The 26,857-nt window shown below is 39.6% G+C and overlaps 1 protein-coding gene across 6 annotated transcripts in view; it reads left to right on the top strand.

Annotated features, from left to right (window-relative positions):
• Window positions 1-888: 888 nt before the first annotated feature.
• The window catches only part of LOC135463292 (uncharacterized), a 49,349-nt gene continuing 23,380 nt past the window's right edge, over window positions 889-26,857 (top strand). For 3 of the 6 annotated variants that reach the window (XM_064740547.1, XM_064740549.1, XM_064740551.1), the window contains exons 1-3: window positions 889-972; window positions 1,419-1,612; window positions 4,605-5,213. In XM_064740547.1, the coding sequence (XP_064596617.1) occupies window positions 1,468-1,612; window positions 4,605-5,213 (754 nt within the window). In that variant the 5' untranslated portion in view covers window positions 889-972; window positions 1,419-1,467. Of the gene's footprint in view, window positions 973-1,418; window positions 1,613-4,604; window positions 5,214-11,101; window positions 12,231-20,835; window positions 22,988-23,540; window positions 24,471-26,857 lie in introns of those variants that run through there. The other 3 variants (XM_064740550.1, XM_064740548.1, XM_064740546.1) reach the window with 3 other exon arrangements.

Raw genomic sequence — 26,857 nt, 5'->3', positions numbered from 1 at the left:
AATACATTCGAAATTAAAGTTATAGGCCTACATTTTCAAAATTAAAACAGTTAAAACAAACATTAGACATCCTTGTGTTTATGTTTTAGTTATGGGACAAATGCATTTCAACTCCAGCCCGGGATGGTGTTCAGGCCTATGTGTTATTCAGCATACTTTCATGACTTGGTGTACATAAAAGCAGGCAAATCTAGTGATGTAACAAACTGAATTTATTGTCTATTGAAGTCCATCTAATGCTTTCTGACAACTGTTATCTTATACGTTAAAATCGAGTATGCTTTATGTTTAAAATCCATCCGCTAATGAAATGTGAAAAAAATGTTATTGAAAACAATTTGCATGTAGAATTGAAAGAATAAGTATTTGTGCCTTTTTCACGATAGTATGCGTGTGTAAGCCTACCATCGCTGTTGTACAGTTATCTATATCATTTTACACATCGTTTGTTCACCTCATTAAAACAAAAAGAATAAAAAGTGTAATACCAGTGCAGAGTTACGTGTAAAATATCTCATGTGTCAAAACGGACCTAAGTCCTCGACTTATGGAGCAAAAGCGACTTTTCTCGGGAGAGCGTTTTTTCACCTGCTGGCGGAATTGTCGACATGTGAGGTTCCTTGCTGTGTTAATAATGAATGTTTACATATGCTATTATAACATGATCGTTTGTTCACTATCCATGGAACGTATTAGACTTTAATCGTCTGCGACTTAATCTTGGATAATAGTTAAACCTTTCAGAATAGAAAATCGTTTTGCTGCGTTCAACTTTCATCGTGTTTTATTCCGTCATATTTTTGTCAAAAGGTGCTCCAGCACTACCAAATAATGAGTGCTCCCTACAAAGAGCTCTCTAATGTTCGGAGGTACATTAGGATTAGTAGACGAGAAGGAAAGATAATGCAGGTGGGCCGATTTGGTCGCCAGATAAATTGCAAATTATCCCGCTTATCTGGAATAATCGGATATGTAAGTATGTAGACATGTAAGATAACTTCTAACTGCGCGTTTATGCCTTAAGAATGTAAACAGCACAAGCCTATAACGATTGAAATTGTGTTCGTCGACTGCAAATGTAACCACGCGCGTATCTCAAACGTCCTTGACCCTTTCCCGCTTGTAAGTTGATACAAAAGCCTAACCCAAATTAAGAGTCGACAGGAAATATTGTGAGGCTTTTGATCATGCAAAGCTTTCTGATATTCCCATTGTGAAATTAAATTTAGGTCTGGCGGCATCTGTTAAATGGGACACAGATAGAAAAATTTAATGAGAAGCCTATGATTTTGAAAAAAACTTAAAAAAAAAAAACGAACAAAAGAACAAACAAAAAATAACAGACATTTACTTATTTACATTTTGCACCCATTTCAATGGTTTTCTTTTTCATTTCTTTGATATCTTGTATTTTTCAGATTGTAGTTTTAAAAGTTCTAGTCCTGAAAGTTTTTATATTTTAACACAATGGGAGTGACGCTGGAGAGAGTGCAGAACAAGTTTGCCTGTATTATTGGAGAACTCTGCAGTGAGCCTGTCATCTTGTCACAGTTTGCAATATGGGTGGACCTGAGGATAGCAGAGTACAAGGCGAAAGGAGCTATATCATTAGGTAATGAATAAAAATAGCAGAGTGCAAGGCTAAAGGAACTGTATCATTATGGTTTTGAAATGAAAGCATTGTAGGAGTCAAATGTCCGTAAATTTCTAGTTTGGCTCCTGGAAAATGTGATGTTACCACATCAATTCCTTATCCCTAGGAGCCAGATTAGGTATCAAATAGATCATTGGCTCCCTAGTTGAAAACAGTCATTTCCAGCCCCCTCATTAGCTAGTGGATGATTCATGTGTGTACACCTGTATGCACCTTCTAGCGTGTTATTGTGTTATGAGTGAACTTAAACGATGAGCATACTTCATTGATCATATAAGCTAAAAAAACTGAAAAAATCACCATAGAAATAAACATAAAATGTACATCTCCATTTTTCACAGGTACAAAGGTCAAAAGTAAAGCTGCTGTAAATCTTCAACCTTTCTTTAAATATATATATACATGTACCAACTTTTTTATTTTATTTTAATATGTAGATGTATAATTTATGAAACATAAACAAAATGGAACCAGGGAGGGACTCCTTAGATAAATCACCGTAGAAATAAAAATGAAACGTACGTCTCCATTTTTCATAAGTACAAGTGTCAAAAGTAAATCTGCTGTAATTCTTCCACCTCTTTATATGTTTTCAAAATGTTTATTCAAGCATATTCTGAGAGCATTATTGTATAAAATCTAATAAAATTATACTTTTATGAAGACCTGAAACTGGGCAACCTGAACCAGTGTACTTCTGTCTCCAAAATGAAAATTGAGAAAGTGCATATATTGCGTTGAAAGTTGCTCTTTTCAATTCCAACCACTGCTAATTGCTGAATATTACATAAAACCATGAGCATACACACATTAAATTTGTTGTCTCTTTTTGTAATGTTCAGGCATATATCAGCTTGCGCCTTTGTAGTCATATTGATCAAAATGTGAGAGGCATGTCATTTCAGTGTAAGGTGCTGTGGTATTTTGTCATGTGTTCATGAGACACTTGTACCCTGTCAACATAAGTGTAGTCAGAGGGGTGTCTCAGTGTCTCTGAGACGCCCCATTCTGACCAAATTAACATGGGAGCGATAGAGAAAATAGGAGAAAATTGGAAATGCGATGACCAGATTTCAAATTCTGGCTAAATTATATGCCGGTGAAGAACAGTAGTTTACTTATGATATTCAAATTTTTAATGTGCAGTATTAGTACAGTACTGTATTCACATTAATGAAGTAAATAAATAGTATGTCGTAATATGGCCAACATGCCAAGCATTGGCTGATTCTATGCTTTTTTTTTTTGTGGCTGAGTGGGGTGTCATTACTGGCCCTGAGACCATAAAACCATCATAGACCTTTCGGTTATTTTAGCTGAATTTTGTTGAACAATAACTTTCCCAGAATTGATGTTGTCAAGCAATGTTTTAACCTTGTCACATAAGAAATAACTAAGTTAAAGTGATTTCAAATGTTGACGTAAGTGTAATATCCCCTCCTGATCCCGGGCCTGGTGTCTATTGTATGGGATTCCACTGAGGCAGCTCTGTGAGTAGGCCTGGTGTCTATTGTATGTGATTCCACTGAGGCAGTACTGTGAGTAGGCCTGGCGTCTGTTGTATGTGATTCCACTGAGGCAGTACTGTGGGTGTATGTGATTCCACTGAGGCAGTACTGTGAGTAGGCCTGGCGTCTGTTGTATGTGATTCCACTGAGGCAGTACTGTGGGTAGGCCTGGTGTCTATTGTATATGATTCCACTGAGGCAGTGCTGTGAGTAGGCCTGGCGTCTGTTGTATGTAATTCCACTGAGGCAGTACTGTGAGTAGGCCTGGTGTCCATAGTATGTGATTCCACTGAGGCAGTACTGTGAGCAGGCCTGATGTCTATTGTATGGGATTCCACTGAGGCAGTACTGTGAGTAGGCCTGGTGTCTGTTGTATGTGATTCCACTGAGGCAGCTCTGTGAGTAGGCCTGGTGTCTATTGTATGGGATTCCACTGAGGCAGTACTGTGAGTAGGCCTGGTGTCTATTGTAAGGGATTCCACTGAGGCAGTACTGCGAGTAGGCGTGGTGTCTGTTGTATGGGATTCCACTGAGGCAGCTCTGTGAGTAGGCCTGGTGTCTATTGTATGGGATTCCACTGAGGCAGTACTGTGAGTAGGCCTGGTGTCTATCGTGTGGGATTCCACTGAGGCAGTACTGTGAGTAGGCCTGGTGTCTGTTGTATGTGATTCCACTGAGGCAGCTCTGTGAGTAGGCCTGGTGTCTATTTTATGGGATTCCACTGAGGCAGTACTGTGGGTATGCCTGGTGTCTGTTGTATGGGATTCCACTGAGGCAGTACTGTGAGTAGGCCTGGTGTTTATTGTGAGTGATTCCACTGAGGCAGTACTGTGAGTAGGCGTGGTGTCTGTTGTATGTGATTCCACTGAGGCAGTACTGTGAGTAGGCGTGGTGTCTGTTGTATGGGATTCCACTGAGGCAGTACTGCGAGTAGGCGTGGTGTCTGTTGTATGGGATTCCACTGAGGCAGCTCTGTGAGTAGGCCTGGTGTCTATCGTGTGGGATTCCACTGAGGCAGTACTGTGAGTAGGCCTGGCGTCTGTTGCCTGGCGTCTGTTGTATAGGATTCCACTGAGGCAGTACTGTGAGTAGGCCTGGTGTCTATTGTATATGATTCCACTGAGGCAGTGCTGTGAGTAGGCCTGGCATATGTTGTATGGGATTCCACTGAGGCAGTGCTGTGAGTAGGCCTGGTGTTTGTTGTATGGGATTCCATTGAGGCAGTTCTGTGAGTAGGCCTGGCGTCTGTTGTATAGGATTCCACTGAGGCAGTACTGTGAGTAGGCCTGGCGTCTATTGTATGGGATTCCACTGAGGCAGTACTGTGAGTAGGTTAGAATAAGATATTTTTACAAGGCTTTTACACGGCGAGATGCTCAGTGCACTGTGCAGTAACTAGACAACTCAAGACATATAGAAATTGCTTTTGTGAAATATTTCAGAATGCTCAGGGGAAGATCCTGATCCAGTCTGGTTAAAAGGTCACAAACCAGCTCCACCTACAGTGAATAGGGACACAACTCCCATCCACCACCATGGCCGGAGGATGGGAGACAACTCTATCCAAAGGCCACACAGCGATTCATTATCTCACCCTATTCTTTCACATTTGGACCAGTCGGAAGAGGTGGCAGCCAGGCTGTCGCCTGACATTGTTGTGATAAAGGAGGAGCCTCAGGAAGATGAGTCGGTTTTCCCTGTGAGTTTGCATAGGCACGACGATTCCACTGTTTCAAGGAACACTCCTAGAAAAAGGACTTCAGAATCCGTCGGTCCGTCCGACGGGAGTCATTCACCCTCCAAGCTCAGAAAAGTTTCATCATCCTCTTCATCACCAGCATTACACATAGAGCCTGTCAACCAGAGCCTCATGTCCATAATCAGTGAAAGCGCTTTGGAGGAGTCTGGCGACTCCAGCGCAAACTTTACATTAGACTATAGCAGCCTTGACCCGAGCAACGAGGAAAATGCTGCATCATTGTTTCAGTCCCAGCCTGTGCCCTCCACCTCAAGCGGAGACTCGGCTGATCAGCAGGATAGCAGCAGCACAGGTGGGTGCTTTTTTTCTTCTTTACTCACCTCTTTGGGGGGATCCAGGACACATGTTTATGTTTTTGTAGGTGTACAGAAACAGTACAAGGTTCATCAGGCCTTTTGCCATAGCACAACATTCGTCAAACTGTAAGCCAGTACCCTAACAGAAGATTGGTACAGCTAGTCCGTAAAGGTTGTCTTGATTTCCACTCTACAGTCCTTCTCAAGGCACCAATTCAGCGGATCAGCGGGCGGGATGAATGCAGGCATAAGCAGGCCATTTGGTTGGCCCAGAAATTTGCATGAAAAAGTGCATTTGTTGAGACAAATAAACATTACTTGTGACATTGAAATTTTCAAGTTTCTGTAGGATATCCTGCGCTTTGATAACACAAAACGAAACAAAACAAAACAAAAACCAAAAAACTCAAAGCAAGTTTCTTTAATCAATAGAACTCTCAGAATCAGGCAAAATGAGCAACTGTCAGTTAGGCCAAATGTGTTAGGTGCATAATAGTGGGGATGAGGAGTTAGGCCAAATGTGGTAGGTGGGTAATAGTGGGGACGAGTTGTTAGGTCAAATGTGGTAGATGCGTAATAGTGTTGACATACTAAGTTCCCCCCTAATGTCACTCTCTAATCTTACATGTCTGTGGCATTCTATGTTTAAATGCCTTATTAAAGCTTCTATGAAATTTAGTCATTTAGTCAGGTTTGCAGTGATTGAGCCTGTCACCAGCACACTCTTTGGTCATGTGACTAGAGCACTCGAGCTGAAAACAAAATGAATTTAACCAAGGCAAAATAGGCATTGCATAAGATTTGACAAAAAAAAAAAAAAAACCAAAAATATAGCTTTTAAGTTATTGTCCTTCAAGACATGCAGGAAAAGTAACCAGAGTGTGCCTAACGCTAAGATGTCCTGGTTTCGGTGTTCTGCAGTACTTACATGTAACTGTTTAGGATTCGGTGAAAATCAGCACTTAGCACATTTAGCTACTTGTACATGTTGCTCCCTGCTCGTTTCATGGAACCCGGACGCTTCAAACTATGACTCAAATGAATTTCATAGCTAAAAGTTATTAAGACTGGCTTTCTTTTGGGGTATACTGTCTTTTCCTTTAAAAATGGATTTTGTTGCCAGATAGATAAGCTGGTTTGAATGCACCATGTATTCATTAGGCTATATTTATAACATTTAATTAAAGGATGTGAATAAATCTCTAGAACTGCTACCCTAACCCAGCCATCTCATCACTCGCAAAGATGGAAGAGTTATGCACCCTTTGTTGTCATGACACTTGTGGGTTTGTGAATGAAGACATCAGCAGTAATTCAAACTAGAAACCTTTTTACTGACAGAAGTACATTGTTTACATAATGACATAGGCAGCAGTAATTCAAATTAGAAATCTTTTGAACCTTTTTACTGACAAAGGTACATTGTTTACATAATGACATAGGCACCAGTAATTCAAACTAGAAACCTTTTAGCCTTTTTACTGACAGAAGTACATTGTTTACATAATGACACAGACAGCACTAATTCAAACTAGAAATCTTTTTAGCCTTTTTACTGACAAAGTACATTGTTTACATAAGGACATAGGGGAAATATTAGCGCAGACTGATGGCCATTAGAGGTCTAACTGAAAGGTGGGAGCTGTGACACATACATGCAATCCTTGTAGGCCCTATGACCATGTTACACAGTGTCATTATTTGGATAACATTTGTAAATTCCAGTGCACATGAACGTTCATCGCTTATAAAGATAAACTTGATCATTGTTAATCAGCAGCCATGCAGACAGGTGATGTCACGTTCAAACTGCTGCACACGAATTCTGAGCATTTCCTGTCAAACACCTGAATTTCAGCCAAATGTCTCATTGAAGCACACAGTCAGTGTAGAATTCGCATTCCTTTCAATTACACTTCCCTATCCCATTGCATGTGTTTTCTTATTGTGGCCTGGATTACCCCAAAGTGTTCCCATTTTCAGCTCTGGATAAGCAAGCTGTGACATGCACACATTCTGTTCATAATGTTTGGCAAAATTTGAAAAAAAGGCAGTGGTAAAACATACATGTACATGATACCAATTTGGGGGTTGGTTTGAAAGTGACTTTGAGATGTCTAATGTATTATCAGAACCATTTTACTTCTGGAAAGTATGTGGTGCCCAAACTCAAGCTGTATTAAAACTAACAAGAATCAAGATGACAGTTTACCAATAAAAAAGATTAATTTTCTTAACAATTTCTTTCATTTGTAGACTTAAAAGCTTCATTTTATAAATTTTTCTTTGTGTGCAGTTGCAAGGTTTTTTTTATCAAAACCTTCAAATTTTTTTGCAATTGTCCATGTGTTCACATGTCATGGCTGCCCAGGGCTGACATGTGGGATTTAGGGAACCTGTGGATCTGTGCATCTGATGCAAACATCCACTGGATCCATGTACTGTGTTTTTTTTTGTTGATTAACAGAATTATGGTTTGGTGTCTTCTGCTGATTTCTTCAACCTTTACATATACAGTTACATGTTTATACAATTTTGAATGTGTTCTACATAAAGACACTTGGTCATGTTTTCTGTCTCACAAAATTTTTAAAGAATTTAATTTGCACCTGTAAATTGGTTTTTATTTATTGTTTTCATAGATGCATGGATATGTACATGTGATCTGTGTAATTATTTACAGATCATGAGACAAACATGGATGGTGTGTGTAAAGGTTGTAGAGCTGGGTACATGTACACTAAAAACAATCGGAGAAAGATTTTTGCATATATTTGAATTTATCTACTGCACATTGTATGGAAATCCAAGCCTGAAAACGATCAATACAAAATTTCGTGTACAAATTTACACATGGCTTGATACATCTGAGGAGCAAAAAAAAAAAAAAAAAAAAAACCAATCAGCTTTGAGGTGTACTATAAATGTGGAAGTAGACAGAAAATAATTGCTACAAGGCCTTTCCAATTTTCTAGATCGACATTGTAGATGTATGGAGAAAAATCACCAAATCACCCCATCTCTGATTTCCTTGATGCCTACATCTATTGGTTGTGTCAGATTCAAACAGAAAAATATTGATGAAAGTATGAAATAAGCATTACAGGGTAGAAGAAGATCATATTGTATTTTATACATGAGAATTGATCGTAATTTCAGGCTTGGTTAGTTTTGTACATGAGCATTGGTCGTAATTTCAGGCTTGGTTAGTTTTGTACATGAGCATTGGTCGTAATTTCAGGCTTGGTTAGTTTTATACATGAGCATTGGTTGTAATTTCAGGCTTGGTTAGTTTGTACATATGAACTGTATATACTGTGTAAGTTATGAGATTACATTTTCTTACCACAAACGTAGAATATTTTCTCACCACACACTCTTTCCTGAACACACTGAATGGTTGTAGACATGATGATACATACTCTATATCAATATTGCTTTCATTGGTGTTTTTGTACATCTACATGAATTGTAAATGTACAACATTGCAGTTTTAGAATTCCTCATGCTTTTCTTCTGTCGTGTACATATGTGTGATGCGATTTCATAGGTATATGATTCTTCGACTACATCAGAACCCATGCACTTAAGCTTCAAACCTGTTGTCAATCAGCATAGCATACATGATGTGTTCAGAGTTAAGCACAGTTCTTAGTTAATATTATTGGAGGTATTTGGCAACTTTTTGACATGTATAGAGTTGCTACACTGTACTCTAGTTTGTGGATAGTATCACTCCAGAGATGTTATGATTGACAGCTGGTACAGAGAGACGTATCATAAGACAGGATTGTGCCCTTCTGTGTAGTGATTCGTGTGGTAGGTCTTCATTATTAATGTATGTGTAAGCTATTTTATGGTAAAGCATTTCTGTTTGATGTTGTATAGTTTTTAATTTGTACAGAATTCACCATATGTACACTTCAATAAATTTGGAAATATTTTGAGTGTTCACTTTTTCCTTCCGTATTTCTGTATAACTCTTAAGCATTGGACATGAAATTATTAATTCTGTAGTCCTTTCATCAGGATAGAAATGCTTTGTGATATTTGTAATATTGTCACAATTAAATGTTATGCATATATTGTACCGCTATATATACTTGGGAAAAACACCCTGAATGTTATGTGGTCTCCGCTTCCTATGTTCAACTTCGGATTTGATGATTGAGCAGACAGTATTAAACATGAACTTCGGTGCTTCATGAAGTAGATCTTTAAATTTGCATGAAGAATATTGCACGTAGATTTTTATTGTCATAAAAAACAGGAGTTGTTATTTTCTTATGTGTGGATATCACACAGTTTATAGAAGGAACATGACTGTTGCTCAGTATGCAAGATGGGGCATATACACTTTTCTGCTTGTGTACTGGGACCATCTGGCCTCAATCTATCATAATAGTACATCTAGCTGTTAATGCTTGAATTTTTGTAGTCTTATTGATACATTTGTCAAATAAAGTCAGTGTAGGGTAAACATTGCTTGTACCTGTACCTTAAAACTGATTTAGTACTTCATCTTCAACATAGATTCCTCACATCTGTTATTAAGTTGTAAGTAAGTTTTCTTATACTCGTTCCTGTCGACTCAGAACTCGGTGTGTCCTCAGTATACTGAATAGGTACGATGTGAATGCCATCTCCAAATAGTACAATATACATGTATGTAGGCCTAACATATTTATGTATGTTCTATAAAGCTTAGTTAACAAAAAAAAAGAGAAAAAATTCCGTGGAGCTAGTTTCATGTTGTTCGTTCTTCTCTGTGATGCAGAATTTAGCGTTTTGAGCGGAAACGCCTGTACCAATGTCGGAAGGTCACAAATCTACACACATGTACGTATATGAATAAAACTCTGTCCACTGTATGGATATATGTAGATTTTAAAACACCCCTTTGGAGAAAGTGGTAAGTCCCTAATGTCCATGTTATATAATATTGGACCAAGGTTACTGGACATTTCATCTTTTCTCTCACCCATGTTAATAGGGGTGAAAGAGGGAGACCAAATTTGCACTGTTTTTCTGTAGTTGATAGTGGATGGATATACTGAACATGTAGTTCACCTTTTCAATGCCCCGATTTTCCCCAGTGTATCAAGGGGGAGGTAACTTTGTACATAGTGTTCAGTAAACTAAATAGATATAGTGTTTTAGTAGTTTTATGAACTTCTAGTGTTGCGCAGTCTTTGAGGCATCTGCAATGTAAAAAAAATGTATTGTATAGAAAAAAAACAGCTTGAAATCTTTTAATGTCCTCTGTAAAATCAGAGGCTGGACAACCATATTCTTATTCGGGGATTCATACACGTCGTAGTTACGAACCAATATTCAGTTTGAGCTTAAAACACAATTTTTGTGGTTGGAAAGCTAGGTGCTTTATTTGTTCGTATGTACAATTTATGGATTATCTTTCATCTACAGTTTATGGATAATCAAATCGTTTCACGCATATTCAGGCTGTCATTTGGGCTGAAAAAAAAAGACATTTAATGCCTACATGTAAGTCTTGTATTCTTGCTAGTAACTTAACATGTCTGTAAACTTTTATGTGAAAAGTCAGCAAAACTGTCTTTTCACTTAAATGTACAGGGTACATAAGGACATGTGATATTTCATATTGTCTCAAGTTTCTACTCGAAAACCATGTGCAGGTGATCAGCACTTTAACAGCTAGTGCCTTGTGTGGTTATTTTTCCCAGGTTACCAACTGTCCATGATAATCTACACTCGATGCTAGAGATAGTCATTTTTCCTCCCTGATCCAGCAAGCCTACAGCCTGTCTCTTCGCTTTCCCACTGATGCATGTCCCTGAATCTTACAAACCTGTATTCCTTCTTCACGTCCGATTCTGTTAACTCCAACGACATTTCGTTTCAGTTCCAGAGTGTCCACCCACATCGGTCTCCTCCCCAGCATTCCCGCAAAACTTTGAAAACGCCACTGTCCAGCCCAGGGGAAGAGCTCAGTTACCTGTCCCTGCTAAAAGGAATGCGCCCAGCGGGAGTGTGAAAGCGCGCATTGCAAACATTGAGAGCAAGTCATCTACGACTGTTGGGAACTTGGTCGGGGCAGTCAGTAAACTGGAGAACTGGCTAGCCGCAAATCACCAGGACTTCCGGAACATAGAAGAAATCCCTCCCGCTGAACTGGACAGCTACCTGGTCTCCTTCTTTTCAATTCTCAAAAATCGCCATGGCTGTGACTATGACCCAGAGTCTTTCTCAAACTTTCGTTCGTTCTTGGAGCGGTTTTTGAAAGAGCGTGGCTATCCAGCTTCCCTGAGCAGTTCTTCTGTGTTTTCCCAAAGCCAGGCCATCTACAATGACAAGCGGAAGGCGCTTGCGAAGGCTTCAGTGGAGCGAAGGCGTGCACGGCACCGCCATTACTTTCTGAATCTCCAGCTAGCAGCTGCCCTCGCCCAGCGTAATGCTGCTCAGGAGTACAGCGATGAACCCCAGAACTTGTCCAAAAGTTCATAATGAGTAGACGTAGCATGTTGTGTGCTGTCTAGAAAAGCTGTACCATTTGCAGAGTTTATGTCTGAAATATTTTATTCTTGAGTGCATAGCAAGCTTGAGGTGAGCTATCCCTCAGTATATTCTGTGGACAGTTGGTACCTTGGCCTGTTCGTTGTAATTATCATGTCAGAAAGTAAGAATCTGTGTTAACTAAACAGTTAACTTCTGACATTGAGCTGCGTCACCAAATAGAAACATTGAAGCTATACCTGAGTCCCTGTATACATGGTACATTAGATATCAGTACACTGAGATTCATTGTGTGACTTATCTTACAATTAACGGCCCATACACACAGCAGTCTGCAGGATTAGATAGAACAGTAAAGACAAAGAAAGATGGCTTTAGTACCATTAGCATTGCAGGGCCTGTGAAGGTTAAAGGTATCTACACATGGAGGTATATTACACTTATAATCGAATGTACATGCAGCCTACAGCTAAACGCCAGACTGCTGAAGGATTTGGTACATGGATTTAGTGCTTATGACTATGGCATACTGCTGATTCTTATGATGTTGAATAAATGCAAAGTATGCAGTATCAGTGCAGGTTACTGGCATTGATCATTGGGAGTACTTCACCATGATATGGCTGAAACAGTGCTGATGTGGCTGAAACATTGCCGATATGGCTGAAACATTGGCGATATGGCTGAAACATTGCCAATATGGCTGAAACATTGCCGGTGTGGCATTAAACCATAATCAGTCAGTCATTGGGAGGCTCGGTCAAATTCTACCAAACAAGACTGACTGTTTTAAGTATCACTTAAGACAAAATAGCTATGTAGTATCAATATGATAATCATGGTATTCAGTTAATCACTCTTGTCTTGAGTGCTGTGGAAATCTACATTTTACAGGACTCACAGTTTATATCATTGTAAAGACTGTGACCTCGGATTTTTACTGAGCACAGGATTCTTTTACAAACTTTACCAAAGACATATCATATGGATCTTTTACTACAGAATGCCATATAGAATATCAGTCTGTTGTTTTATTGCAGACTTTTTTTTGTCCAAAGTAATTTACACTTTGTTTTTTTTTTTTTTTTTTACATTTAGTTTACAATCACATGTATTCCTCTTTGCTTAGTTATCTAAGGCCATTGGTTGAATTTTATGCAGACCATTTCATGCTTGATCCTTCCATACGGTAGCTTAGTTTAGTTTGGTAGCTAAAACACATACAAGTGCCAGTGGTGTACATTGCAGTTATAAAGCTGAGGTAAATCTGGTCTCAAGATATTTACCTGGCAAAGGGTAATTATAGAATTTTAGTGCCATATTTGATCTGGGCTGATTTAACAAGATAAATAAGGGTTACGGCGTTTTGTTACTGTAAAGGTATCTGGCTATTGAACCTGCGGATGGTCGTGGGTTTCCCACGGACTGTGCCCGGTTTCCTCCCATCATAATGCTTGCCGCTGTCCTATAAGTGAAATATTTTTGAGTGCTGCGTAAAACACCAATGAAACAAACAAATAAATAAATCTGGCTATTGCCTGTTGTTCAGCAATAATCCAATTCCTATGTAGAGAAGTAATTTTTACATGCATAGGTTTTATGGTGAAAACATTGCAAAATTTTAGTCCAGTGTGTGGAGTATATGAAAATGCCATTTAACTGCAGGAAAATGTACAGACTTAGACCAAGACGGGGAAATTACGCCCAGAATGCTTTATGCCTGAGTGAGCACAGTTGTAAAGTTGTAGATGTGTGTTATTATTAGGAAACCCCCTTGTTACCAATATATGTTTTTAAATTTACTGATTATATCGCCCAATAAAACTTTATAATATACCAGTTAAAATCTGACGATTGTGTAATTTTCTTGTCCTCATCTTGTGTACAAGTCCATGTATCGTTGAACAAGAGCTTTGCCAGGGATTATGGCTGGCATCAAATACCTTCTATAAAACAGTATAAAGTGGGATAGGGTACTGTTGTGCTTACTAAAGCCAAACCAAAAAAAAAAAAGACAGGGGTAAAACAAATAAATTTCTTTGGCTTACAGCATGTAGTTGACTTTATGAAGTCTTAGAATGTCTTCATTCTGTCCCTTACATGTTAGTTGATGAGCCTAATTAGTGGTATAATATAAACTTACATGTATAAAAATGCAAACATTTACATGTACTTCATCATTCACATTGAAGGATCCACCTTCTACAATCATGGCATGTACTAAGTCATAATATTAAATAAATAAAGCTTTAAAACCGACCTTAGTGCATGGGAAGGTCTCCCAGCAACCTGTTGATGGTCGTGGGTTTCCCGTGAGGTTTGCCCGGTTTCCTCCCACCATAATGCTAGCCGCCGTTGTATAAGTGGAATATTCTTGAGGACGGCGTAAAACACCAATCAAATAAATAAATAAAGGACTTGAGCTTATGTACAAAAAGGCCTCTTATTATGGATTAACATAGATCACACAGAATGAAAGATGTATATATGTATCTTGGGCTCACATCAGATAATGTACTTCATGTAGATGCCTTTTAGGTCAGACACAAAAAGTTGGCGTGAATATCTGCTTAGCTTAACACAGTAGTATAGAGAAGGAAGGATGCTGAATTGACTCTCGGCCTACATGTATATTGTACCTCCAGTGTACCTACTTTGTACTTCCAGTGTACCTCCACCAAGTTGTGGATGAATCAGAGCAGTAGATTGTACAGATCTGATCTGGAAGATACATTTACTTCCAAATTTCTGAGATTTTTGACCAGAAATGCACAAGAAAACAGATTTTTAGACGGATGTATTGAAACGACTCTCAAATATTTTAATGATGCGCAATTTTTCTTGAGCCAATTGAGTCCACTGTAACAGCTGGTTGAAGTGCGGATTAACAAAAACGAAAACTCTAACCACATGCACAGGGAAATCAGGATTTCCCTCTTGTCTTTAACCAAAAGGGCCAAAAGAAGAAATAAAAGAAATTTGAGCTGATTTTAATGAAAACGATTCTCTTCCCTGAACACATATAGCGATTATCCAGTAAGATATTCTGGCTAAGCCCCCATTTTGTTTTTCGTTGCAGTTTCTGCCCACTTCCCCACCTCATCTGACCTCTCTGATATACTGACTACCTTTAAAGGCGAAACCCTCACACTGGATCGCCCGAATAGACCAGCGTATTACCGTAACTGGTCACAAAGAGATATGGATCTGGCAGTTGAAGCCGTTGTGTCAGGAAAACTAAAAACATCACAGGCCGCTAAACTATTCAGAGTACCCAGATCATCTGTTCAGGATCGAGTAGCAAAGAAGAAATCGACGGGGAAACCATAGAATACACAGATTGGTGTTTTATGTTGTGAAAACTGTTGATTGACCACTGATCTTCATACAAACATTGCTGTCCAGTACAAGATCAAATGGGACAGTGCGTTGGGACAATTTCTTTGACAGTTCTAACCAACTTCAGACCTTTCAATACCAGATTTTTGTCTGCTTGGTACTGTGCAATGGACATGGAAGCTTAGCTTCTGTTGTTGTAGGCGGTATTATTGGTTGAACTGAATTGCGTCGTGTTCTATCCTGCAAGCTGGAAGTTTTTTGTTTTCTGATGGGTCTGTAAATATAAGCGTCAAGTCCGACATTTAAAGATGCACGGTATTAATCTAAGAAAGCAAAATGGAAATTCGTTCGGGTTGAAAGATAAGCCTAGGTTGGTCTTGTGTAGTGTCGTCACTTCGCATTGTTAAGGGATTTAACTCCTGTTTCTTCCCCATGTGAGTGTCTAAGCACGGTAGTTATTTATGTACACTCAGGGTCATAAGGTATCTAAAGGTCGCTAAGCCTAGATTTTATTCTCCATTGCAGTTTTTCTTCGCCACCTGGAATCGCCAGGCAATCTGTCCGAATGTCCTTCGTCTGTTAACCCTGGTGTAGCTGAACGTGAGAGCAAAGCCCCCAACAATGACTTCGCGGCGGCCTCTGATCGTCTGTATGCACTTATGCCCTCCAATAGACCTTCCTTTTACCGTAACTGGTCGGAAAAGGACATGGTTCAGGCCGTGGAGTCTGTTTTGTCGGGCAAGTTGAAAGTTTCCGAAGCAGCACGTGCCTTTAAAGTGCCCAAATCCTCTGTGCAGAACCGTGTGGCGAAGGCTAGGCTGACAGAGAAAAACTCGAAGTAAACCCCCTTCGTCCTTGTCAGCTGGGAAACCAAATGTGAATATATTGTTAATGGCATCTTGTAACTCTCCAGTTTGTTCTGTGATTCACCTAAGCGACGCCGAGGTACAGATTCAGAAACAGATTTATGCCATGTGAAGTTATCAGGAGGATAATCCTATCAAGCGGAAGTCCTTCATAAGCTTTGGGGTTGATCGTGGTTTACATCTTCTGGTTGAATTGCTTCAAACTTTCACCTGGACGGTGATTGACCACGAAAATGTCTATATATCCGAGTATTTTGTTTGTCTCGGCTGACCGGATAAGATGCTTGTATGTATACTTGAATTGTTAACATCGAACTTGTCGCCATTTCAAATTTCTGAAGAAAGAAACACAAGAGCTTCCAATTTACTACGGCTAAGGTTCAAGGTCTTTTACCGTTGAGATGTTATGCCTATTTTACCTTCGTATAGTTACGTGCCGGTACATTAATGCTTAGAAGGCCTCGTAGAAGTTGCCCAAAAATTTCCTTCAGTTTGGAAGAAGTTGTGATAAATTTATTTGATTGGTGTTTTACGCCGTATTTAAGACTGTTTCATTTATATGATGGCTGCCAGCGTTATGGTGGGGGGAAACCTGGGAAGAGCCCGGGAAATCGTGATATATCAGAACCTCTTAATGCAGTAACCTTGAGACATGCACCCGTTGCTAAAGAGAAAATGATCCTCAGGAAGAAAATTAATCACAGCTTAAAGTGTTTATTTATTTATTTTTTTTATATTTTTATTATTATTATTATTATTTATTTTTTTTTTTTATGAAAAGTCCTTTTAAGGCCATAACGGGACGCTGTACATACACCACGCACACAGCATTTTGTACAATAGGCTTTTCCCCATGTGAGGCGAGATGGGGTGTGTTAAGGTTGTGTCTTTGTCCGTCCTAAGTAACAATTCCTTACGGTAACTGCAGGAAGGCACAGTATGATTGTTCCTCATGTGTATTAACGATAAAACAATTAATCGCCATCATATGTTACGCAGCATGTAGATCGTTCCACACGTGAAGAATCTCCCTTGCATGACGTTCCCCCGGCACGTAAAGGGATCCCATTAGGGAGACCGGCGTTCTATCGCAACTGGGCAGAGGAAGACATGGTCCAAGCAATGGAGGCCGTCTTAGCCGTGAAAATGACAATCAGACCGCTTATCAGTACAGATTTGCCTCCGTCGTCCCTTCGAAGTCGATTTGCGAAAGCTAAAACGGCATTGGAGTAATTTTCACAGACGAATCAGATTTTGCCAGAAATTTTTAGAAAGTGCTTTTCATGAGTGAAAGTTAAGGTTTGTGTCCCCGAAGACGAGGTATACTCTTGAGTAAGGCCATGTGTCCCCGCTGAGATATTTGTACAGTGGTTGGAAGTAGAGTCGATCATGATATCGAGTCTGTTCAGTATGCCATTTTCTTAATTATAGAATTTGTTGCAACAGCCAATATGTCTAAGAATGGACCTCGTGTATCCGTTTAGTAGAACCAGAGTTGAGCCATATTGGAACCAGCATTTTTCATTTATTTACAACACTAGTGTGGTGTTAATTTAAGTTTCGGGAATCTGGGCCCAGTTTGTACACAGATGCCGTACATGTAGGACAGTGGTACGGTAATAGTGACGAATGTACGATAAAAATGTCGTACGCCGCTTTGTGAATCTGGGCCCAGTGTTACACAGATGCCGTACATTTAGGAGAGTGGTACGGTAATAGTGACGAATGTAGGGTAAATATATACGCCACTTTGTGAATCTGGGCCCAGTTTGTACACAGATGCCGTACATGTAGAACAGTGGTACGGTATAGTGACGAATGTACGGTAAAAATGTCGTATGCCGCTTTGTGAATCTGGGCCCAGTTTTACACAGATGCCGTACATGTAGGACATTGATACGGTAATAGTGACAAATGTACGATAAAAATGTCGTACGCCGCTTTGTGAATCTGGGCCCAGTGTTACACAGATGCCGTACATTTAGGAGAGTGGTACGGTAATAGTGACGAATGTAGGGTAAATATATACGCCACTTTGTGAATCTGGGCCCAGTTTGTACACAGATGCCGTACATGTAGAACAGTGGTACGGTATAGTGACGAATGTACGGTAAAAATGTCGTATGCCGCTTTGTGAATCTGGGCCCAGTTTTACACAGATGCCGTACATGTAGGACATTGATACGGTAATAGTGACAAATGTACGATAAAAATGTCGTATGCCGCTTTGTGAAACTGCGCTTGAACTACTCTAAAGTACAGATTTTCGGGCATAGGACAGTTTTCTATCGTATGCCGCTTTGTGAAACTGCGCTTAAACTACTCTAAAGTACAGATTTTCGGGCATAGGACAGTTTTCTATCGTATGCCGCTTTGTGAAACTGCGCTTAAACTACTCTAAAGTACAGATTTTCGGGCATAGGATTAGTTTTCTATCGTATGCCGCTTTGTGAAACTGCGCTTTAACTACTCTAAAGTACAGGTTTTCGGGCATAGGCCAGTTTTCTAAGATCTATATGTACTGTAAATTGGATGTGTTGAAATGAGCTCTTGTTTGTTATGGACTTGCGAAGTGTGCTCATTTCGAAATCATCTTCATGTTATGAGTTATATTTGTGCTCATTGATGCCAGGTTTATGTGGCGCAGGTTCACTAGGTATTAACATTTGTACCAGTTTTACTGTTAGTAGTATTTCGTGAATGGTTGAAAGGTTTAATGGACTGGAAGATATTGTTTTGTAATGAGTTAAGTATCAAAATACCGATAATCTCTCTGGTATTGTCTTTCATTGATGAATATATCATTAGGCTTGGTTAAATGTATACGATATTGGAATAAAAATTCGCGCAATCTTCCGATATCTGCTTTTGCCTTTTTCTTTGGTCTGAGACGCATTCTAGGAGAACATTAACATTGAAGTTTGAACAAGGTATTTGGGGCCTATTTTAATCATGAATTGATGACACTATAAATGGGAAAAGGTGTCGGCGTTGTACAATGGAAGTTTGCTTTACTTTCCAGTCGGAGTTAACTTTCCTGGCTACACAACCATGAATTATTCACGAAGTAACCACCAGGGGGCGCGACGAGGATATCGCTCGTGGTCCGAGGCGGACATGAATCAAGCTGTGTCGGCAGTGTTGGAGGGACGTATGTCGAGACAGGCGGCCAGCCGAGCCTTTGGAGTACCAAAAACTTCCATATTCCACCGCTTGGTGGCTAGGAAAAAAGCCTTAATATCAGTGGGGTGCAATTACCCTTTAAACAGTCCGGCGGAAGAAGAGCCTCAGCCTAACGCAAACGATTCTCTGTCACCTTGTGGACTAGAAACCAAACCTGAGTAAAGCTTCGATTCAGAGATTTTTCGGGGTAAATCTGTGAAAGAAAAGAGAGTAAGTGCTCTGTAGGTTACAGTCGCTTAACGCCAGGTGGAATAGGCATGCGCATTTCAGGTAGTGCTTAGTGAACAGCACAGCTTCCGGGCAGAATATTAAGGTAAAAATGAAGATGGAATGGAAGTTTGTGTTAACCACCCGTCATATTTGTCAACGACAGGAATAGCGACAAGGACAGCAAAACGTGTGTGACAAAGACTACAAAACCTACTTACAAAGTCAGTGAGATTGACTTGGAATCTTGTATGATTTAGTGCTTATGTGTAGGCACTGCAGAAAGCCATAAAAAATATTTAGGCATCTAATGCGTTTTAATGAATTTTTTCTTTGTGTTATTGAATTCACTACCACTGATGGTTTTTCACCAGGACGTCTTTAATGTCCAGATTGCAATATTCTAAATATAAGATACATATAGCTTTTCTAACGTTAAAATATGTATAAAAGTAAATCGTTCGCAGTTCGAGCTTAAGATTGAAATGGGAGGTCGTGTTTTGCTGAATTGAGCGTTGAAAGGTTGGTAATTTCTTTGATATTTTCTTCTGTTGATAAATATGCCAAGCCATGGTAGGCTGCGACATTATAAGCTTTTTGAAATTTCCCACGTCCTTTTCAATTATAGCGTCAGCACATGTCACAACGTTACAAGCATAATACAGCATACTGCTACAATATCTTGTTTCCGTCATTTTATATCGAGCTGTACGTGTATTGTTATTTTTGGTTATCCGTGATATGCGACATTGAGAAGTTTTCAGTGTACGTATTGCTGATATGCAGTCGCATGCTGCAGTGGACATTCTTTGCAATGTTTTTTCTTCCGATCCGCAGTGTTATTTTCTGGTGTCAGTATTAGGTGACTGGATGGGGCATCATGTCTGGTGTCGGGGGAATGGCTTTTCCAACACATTCCAGCAACCTTTCAGAAACCAAGCTTCTGTACTTTCCAGTGAGGCAACCTTATATATGCGTATGCATTGATACCGGTCTGCTTGATGTGAACTAAATTATAAAAGAAATCTAAGAAGTAAGCCGGCACGCGGGTGTCCTTTATGTTTATTGGCCTCATTGCCCAATGTTGAAGGTTAAAGATTATACATGTGTGACTTTTGTTCATCATCGTTTATTGAAATATAAGATTTCCAGGTTTGCCTGAGCGAAGTTATGAAAACTTCATTTAAGCTGTGTTGTTAGTTGAATATTTTTGTTAGCATTAACGAACGCATGTATATACATTGCATGAAATTTGATACATGAAAACATGTGTTGCACGTTTGAGAAAAATAAGCCTCCCTCACCTTTTCACTAATACGTCGTTGAGATTCACAGTATATGTTTTACCTTAGATAAGTGCTGTTGTAGGTTTTGGCTGACTGCCATGTTATAATTATTTAACTACCAGTTGCATTTCCATTTTTGTCTCTGATGAGAAGCCTCTGCTTCGTGATATATACGACTGAAATTAAGGGGAAAAAAGTTTCAGAACGCTGTGTGATAGTTTCATATTTGGTTTTGCATTCAGATATTTCGGTTGCCCGATCCTCCGGTACCCTAACTAGTGAGGGTCGAGTTCCCAGAAGACCCTCACGCTGGCTGCCCGACCGGACGGGGAGAGAGCTGCCCGAGGGGCTTCACATGTCCCGTATCAAGGCGCGAGTGGTCGTGGGTGAGCGCAAACCCTCTCAGACAATCACCGACATTTCTACCGCCGTGCGAACGATGGAACGGTGGTTGTTCCATAAGTATGGCATCCATCTAAAGCTAGAGGAACTCGCACCTTCGGATTTGGACACGCACTTATCTGAAATTTACTACGACCTTCGGAAACAGGACGGGAGCTTTTACGACGCAGGGTACTTGATGAAGTTTCGCTCCTACATCGAGCGCTTTCTCCGAGAACACGACTACCCCCTATCTATAACACGCTCAAATGAGTTTTCCAAAAGCCGTTTGGCGTTTTCTAAGAGGAAACAGGAGCTTCTCAGGAACAATGCCAGAGATGAACATTGTCCATGAACCGGCATTTTTCATTAGATTCCATACCCTTCGATACGCTTTTTTAAAAAAAAGAATGTGCACCCTACCCTTTTTGTCATAGTATTGACATATAAGCTGTGGACATTGTCACCCAGACTCATTTTTGAGAATTTTACACTGCGCCCTGTCCCTTCTGATTTTTTCCTAGGCGTCTGAACACGCATGCATACCACATGAAATCGCTTCAATTCAGCTATGAAATTAAACCTTACATGCGTATTTAGAGCTTTTCTCTGATGGCATTTGAACTTGAGTTATCAAGAACAGCTCCTCTTGTTTATTACTTATACGTTCAAGCACGACATAGTTATACAGCTCATTATGCTAACAATTTACACACTGAATGTATACAATGTTTTAGACAGTGGCTAAGTTCGAGTGAAGCCAAGACAAGGTATTGGCTACTGATTGTGTTAATGGATCCTCCGTGGCATGGCCGAGGTGGTTAGCGCCCCAGTGCTGCGCAATGTCCCAGGAGCCTCTCTCCTGTGGCCATGGGTTTCCCCCTGGCTCTGTCTGGGTTCATCTCACCAAAGCGCTGGACGCCGTCGTATAAGTGAAATATTCTTGAGTATGGCGTTAAACAACAGTAAAATAATAACTGACTGCGTTGAATGCTTTGTTCGGATTCATATGATAATGATGTAGGAACACTGCTGGACTTTAAAGCTTTATTTGTCAAAGGCAACATGTAAAAAAAAAAGGAAAAGCAGTGTACTGAATCTTCCGATCAAAAATGCTTGTCCTCTAAGAAATTTACACCCGCCTGATCGTACCATTCCAACTGGATACTCACTCTGGCTAAACCGTTGTTTTGGGGTGGTTTCAGTGTCTCTATGCTAAGACATCCTATATTCTGGTGAAATGATCGTGCCAATGGGACCATCAGATTTCAAAGACTGGCTAATTATATCGGTGTCCACATATGGTACTTACTATCAGACATGATTTCATTAAACACGATTCAGGGCTCCACTACATTTCGTCAGTAAAATTTCCATACACTGACTACTCATTATGTATGTAGCAAACTCTCATTGTAGTACTAAAAGTTATTTTAACGCTTAATCATTTGTCCGCTGCAGTTACATATATGTATTGGACATCGTGCCCTGATGTTTTATATGTATATCTATGTTTTTTATTCACTACCTGCTTTTTAAAGTCATGCCTTCGCTTATACCTTCAGATGTGTGCAATAAGTCTGACGATAATAAACACCCGTTTATTTTCAAATATCACTTGTATGGGTTAATCGTCGAATTGTGCCAAAGTTCCACTGTCTGGATAAGCTTGATTTAGTAGATTAAAGTGAAGACCCCTATTTTTTTCTTTGCAGATACCGTTGAAAGGTTATTATTGTCGATTTAGCTGTATCGAAGCATAATTAGTTTAGCCTCACTCTGAAATTTTCCAGCTATGCACAACATTTAGAAATTACGGTGTTGTTTACAAGCATCTTATCCAGTACCAACAATTAACTCGTGTGAATATACTATTTGATGCCGGGCAGTGACGTTGCCCTGCTGCTTATTTCCAAGCTTGCTGGAATGATTCCCTCTGGGAACTTGTGGTAAAATTGTGGTGTCATATGCAGGACTTTCAAAATCCAGACTGTTTATTGTGATGCTATTATTTCCCAATTCACAAAATTCAACCAAAACTCACCCTCGGGCTGTGGGGCCGTGGAATAACATGCATCAAGTTTTGTTTCTGGTAATTCATTCTTAAATGTATAGCTTCGGAACTATAGGGCATTTCTTAAGGGTAACTCACACAGTCTTAAAATCATGAAGCCTTGGTGATGTTACGCTGTTTTCATCATCAGTTCAGCCTGTAAGAATAGAGTATTCATGTTGCGGTCAGTTGTTAGCTGCACTAAAGGATCTTAACGTCTTCTCCGTGAATCGGGTACAGTGTTGAGTTGGTGTTTCACAAGATATCCATGTCTAGGCCATGATGCAATTCAGAATGCATATTCAGGCCAGGAAAAGTTTGATACCACAACCGAGTTTTAGGCAAGCAATAACAACAATACACAAACACACACACGCACATCTACAATACTGTGTCATTGTATTGTCCGTTGTGCTGCTTCTTGTGCATGTCCATTGCTTGAAATGTTACGATTTTGAGACGTATCACAAACTGGATATCACAAACTTCACTGGCTTTTGGTTGTTCATTCAGGGCCAGACGTCTTGTGGATTCCATGTGTTGATAAGCCCTGTCAGGAAGTCGGAAAACGCCGGCGCAGTAGTGGATCCAAACGGATTTACGTACCCGTGTTTCCTCAGGTTGAAGAGACGTCTGACGTGCACATTAGGATCCATGGTGGGACTAAAAAAAGACCTAAGACGATGAACGATCTGGCATACGCCGTTCTGACGCTGGAACGCTGGATCAAGGACCGCACCCAGAAAACGATCCGGATTGAGGAGCTGGAACCGGAAGAGCTGGACAGCTACCTGGCAGATTTCTTCCCTGCCCTGAAGAAGGCTGACGGCAGTGATTACGATATCCGTTATGTGTCCAAGCTCAGATGTTGTATCGATCGTTTCCTAAAGGAAAAATCCTATCCTCATTCAATAGAAACTTCCGATCTCTTCACGGTTAGTCAATGCGCCTTTTCTGTTGTGAAACAACGTCTGTCCAAGTTAGAACTGTAAAGAGACCGAATGATTCTCGGCTGTGTTGTCTTGAGGACACACGTTTCCCATGCTGATAGATGCATAACTTGGGAAGTAGAGAACAAACAGTTGATATTGCCAGTTCGATAATACTGCGCGGAATCCGTCTACCTTTTAATCATGTGAAATAAGGACATTGGTATTCATTGAGTTCCTCAATAACTGGCATTAATGAGAAATACTAGTTCCTAATACTAGTCTAGAAATGAGCGTTACGATGTGAACTGGTGACATTATTCCCACCATGTATGTATTCGAAGATTGATGTCCTTGTGCCTCTGGTCTGGATAGCTTGGATTTCTTCTTCCGGTGACCTGCATGCATAATTTGAAATCCACCGAAATGTAACTGAGACTTATAGTTAACGTTTTGCTTGCTACCCAGCTGAGAGAGATGGATACTTTTCTAGCAGATGGGTACTTTTCTAACAGACGAGCTTCCGTTTTCTTCCTCTGATAACAAGACAAGAAGAATTCATGACGTTACATGTTTATGCATATATGTATGTGGGAACATACAGCATTTTATCTCGTTTTGGCTGCGTGTCAGAAACGACCCTTTCTTCAAAGTTTATTTTTCTTGTATTGAGCGCATATTTTTTTAAAAACGCGTACTGTTATTGTTTATTATGTAGAATGGCATTGAAGCATTTGTGCTGTTGTTTTTGCTATGCATTTGCCTTGTTAGTCATTTTGATAGTTGGTGGATCGATAAAATACATTTTTTATGGGCATTGATACTTATATAGGTAACGTTTCTTACTTTAAGACTGCAGGTTTTACATTTAAGTCGTTTAGTATTATTATATAAATATATATATATAATTATATTATATAAATTATAGTTCCATGATTTACATTATGAGATTGACCTATTCACCGATAAATCGTGTATGTTGTATGGGACGTACGTGTTGGAAAACAAATTATATTAATTCTTTCCAGACTGAGCATAGAAATGATTATTTGATAGCCGGAAGTTTTCATAAATATGACAGATGCATAACCGCAATATTTCGTATAGTCACATACACACTAGTTTGTACACATCGTCATTTCCATGAAGGATACATTACCCTTAACAAAATGTGAACTAGAAAGTACAACGTTTCATATCAATACATAAATTAATTGTTTTATATTTATTTATTTATTTATTTATTTGATTGCTGTTTTACGCTGTATTCAAGAATATTTCACTTAGAGGACAGCGGTCAGCATTATGGTGGAGAAACTGGACTGAACCCGTTTGTTTTATAGGTTACATGGATAATATCCCGGCCTGTGTGAAATGTGTTTTTATTCTGTGACCTAACTTATATCCCGGCCAAAATTTAGGTTTTATTGAAAGAAAGAAACATTAGTGACATGAAGGTACAAAATTTGGATTTTTAAACAAATTTTGATTGCGACGTCTTAACGAAGTTTTAAGTTCCTTCATAAACCAATCCACTCACGCTGAAATAAAACATGTTCATTGAGTATGTAGCTTTAGGAGCCTGTAGAAGTCCTGCTGTTATTCGAATTCAGCTTAAAGAGGGCTTGCCTTTTTGCCTCATTAATATTCAGCCGGAAGGACTCGAAGCGTATGTGCAGCGTTGGGAAAGTTCCGATCAAGGCAAACATGTCGAGCGAGGTACGTGTGGGTGACAGTGACACTGATTTTACTGTCTTTTCTGCTCCATCCACATTGCTCTATCTAAGCATTATACCGAAGATATACATATTGTACCATAACTGACATGTAATTAAAAAAAAGGAAGTTTGGCTAAAAATCCTACTTAAAATAGAGTTTTAAGGCCGAACGCGGTTGTCCACGAAGGAAGCTGCAGTTAAGTCGCAAGTTCAACAAACACTGACTAGTAACTAAACGACGTCTTCGTGCGTCGTGAAACCCTTTTGTTTCTTCAGTGTACTCCACCGTTCAAACTGACCACCAATTACAACTCTTTCTTGTCAACCTGTCGAGCTCTTTTTTACGCCGTTTTTTGGCCGATGCTGTCACGAGGAAGCCGCAAGTCCTTCTTTTACGCGTGTAGTCAGTCATGTTTGTTTACATATGAAGTTTACCGAAGACTGTGCAGATGCTCCATTTCCACTGAATTGTCAACACCTCATTTAAATATTCTGGCAGACTTTTCGGGCTTTTCGTTATTTTCAAAAATACACTTAACGTACAATGCTGGGTGTGGTATTAACGAATAGCTTGTTGGTTGTTTTTTGAGAAAAATGCCCGATACTCCTGTCATTCTGTAATGATGCAAAAATACGTGATATTTGTCGCTTTAACTGATGTTAATTATGATTGTACATAAATGCAGCATGTGATCTTCCATTCGCAACGTTTTGCAGCGCGGTGCTTTCAATAATGATTAGGCGCCGAGATTTTCAAGCGATCTAAGACTTAAGTCAAAGTTTCAGTCATTAAATTTGGTATCTTCCTTTCCGTTATTTTAGCTGAAATTTAATTGTACAATAACTTACCCAGAATTTATGCTGTCAAGCAATATTTCGCCCTTGTTACGTAAGAAATAACAATTTTAAAGTGATTTGAAATTTTGACCCAAGTCTTGTTGCGTCGTGATCCCGGGGCCTGTGGTTTAATAGTATATTAAATGAAGTCAGATTGAAATGTTATTACCTCTCTAATTAAAAGGGAAATCAAATGCTATATTAGCCATCACTAAAGCTGATGCAAAGCGTAAGTCATTTTGAATTTCTGAATGATTTAGAGACATCAGCTTGCTTTGGACAAAACTAAAACCGTATTGAGTTACACGTTTGTTTATAGAAGCAGCTGGCTTTGATTCTTGTGAAG

Source organism: Liolophura sinensis, chromosome 3, assembly GCF_032854445.1.
Source record: "Liolophura sinensis isolate JHLJ2023 chromosome 3, CUHK_Ljap_v2, whole genome shotgun sequence".
NCBI lineage: Eukaryota > Metazoa > Mollusca > Polyplacophora > Chitonida > Chitonidae > Liolophura > Liolophura sinensis.
This window is presented reverse-complemented; position numbering and strand designations above follow the sequence as displayed.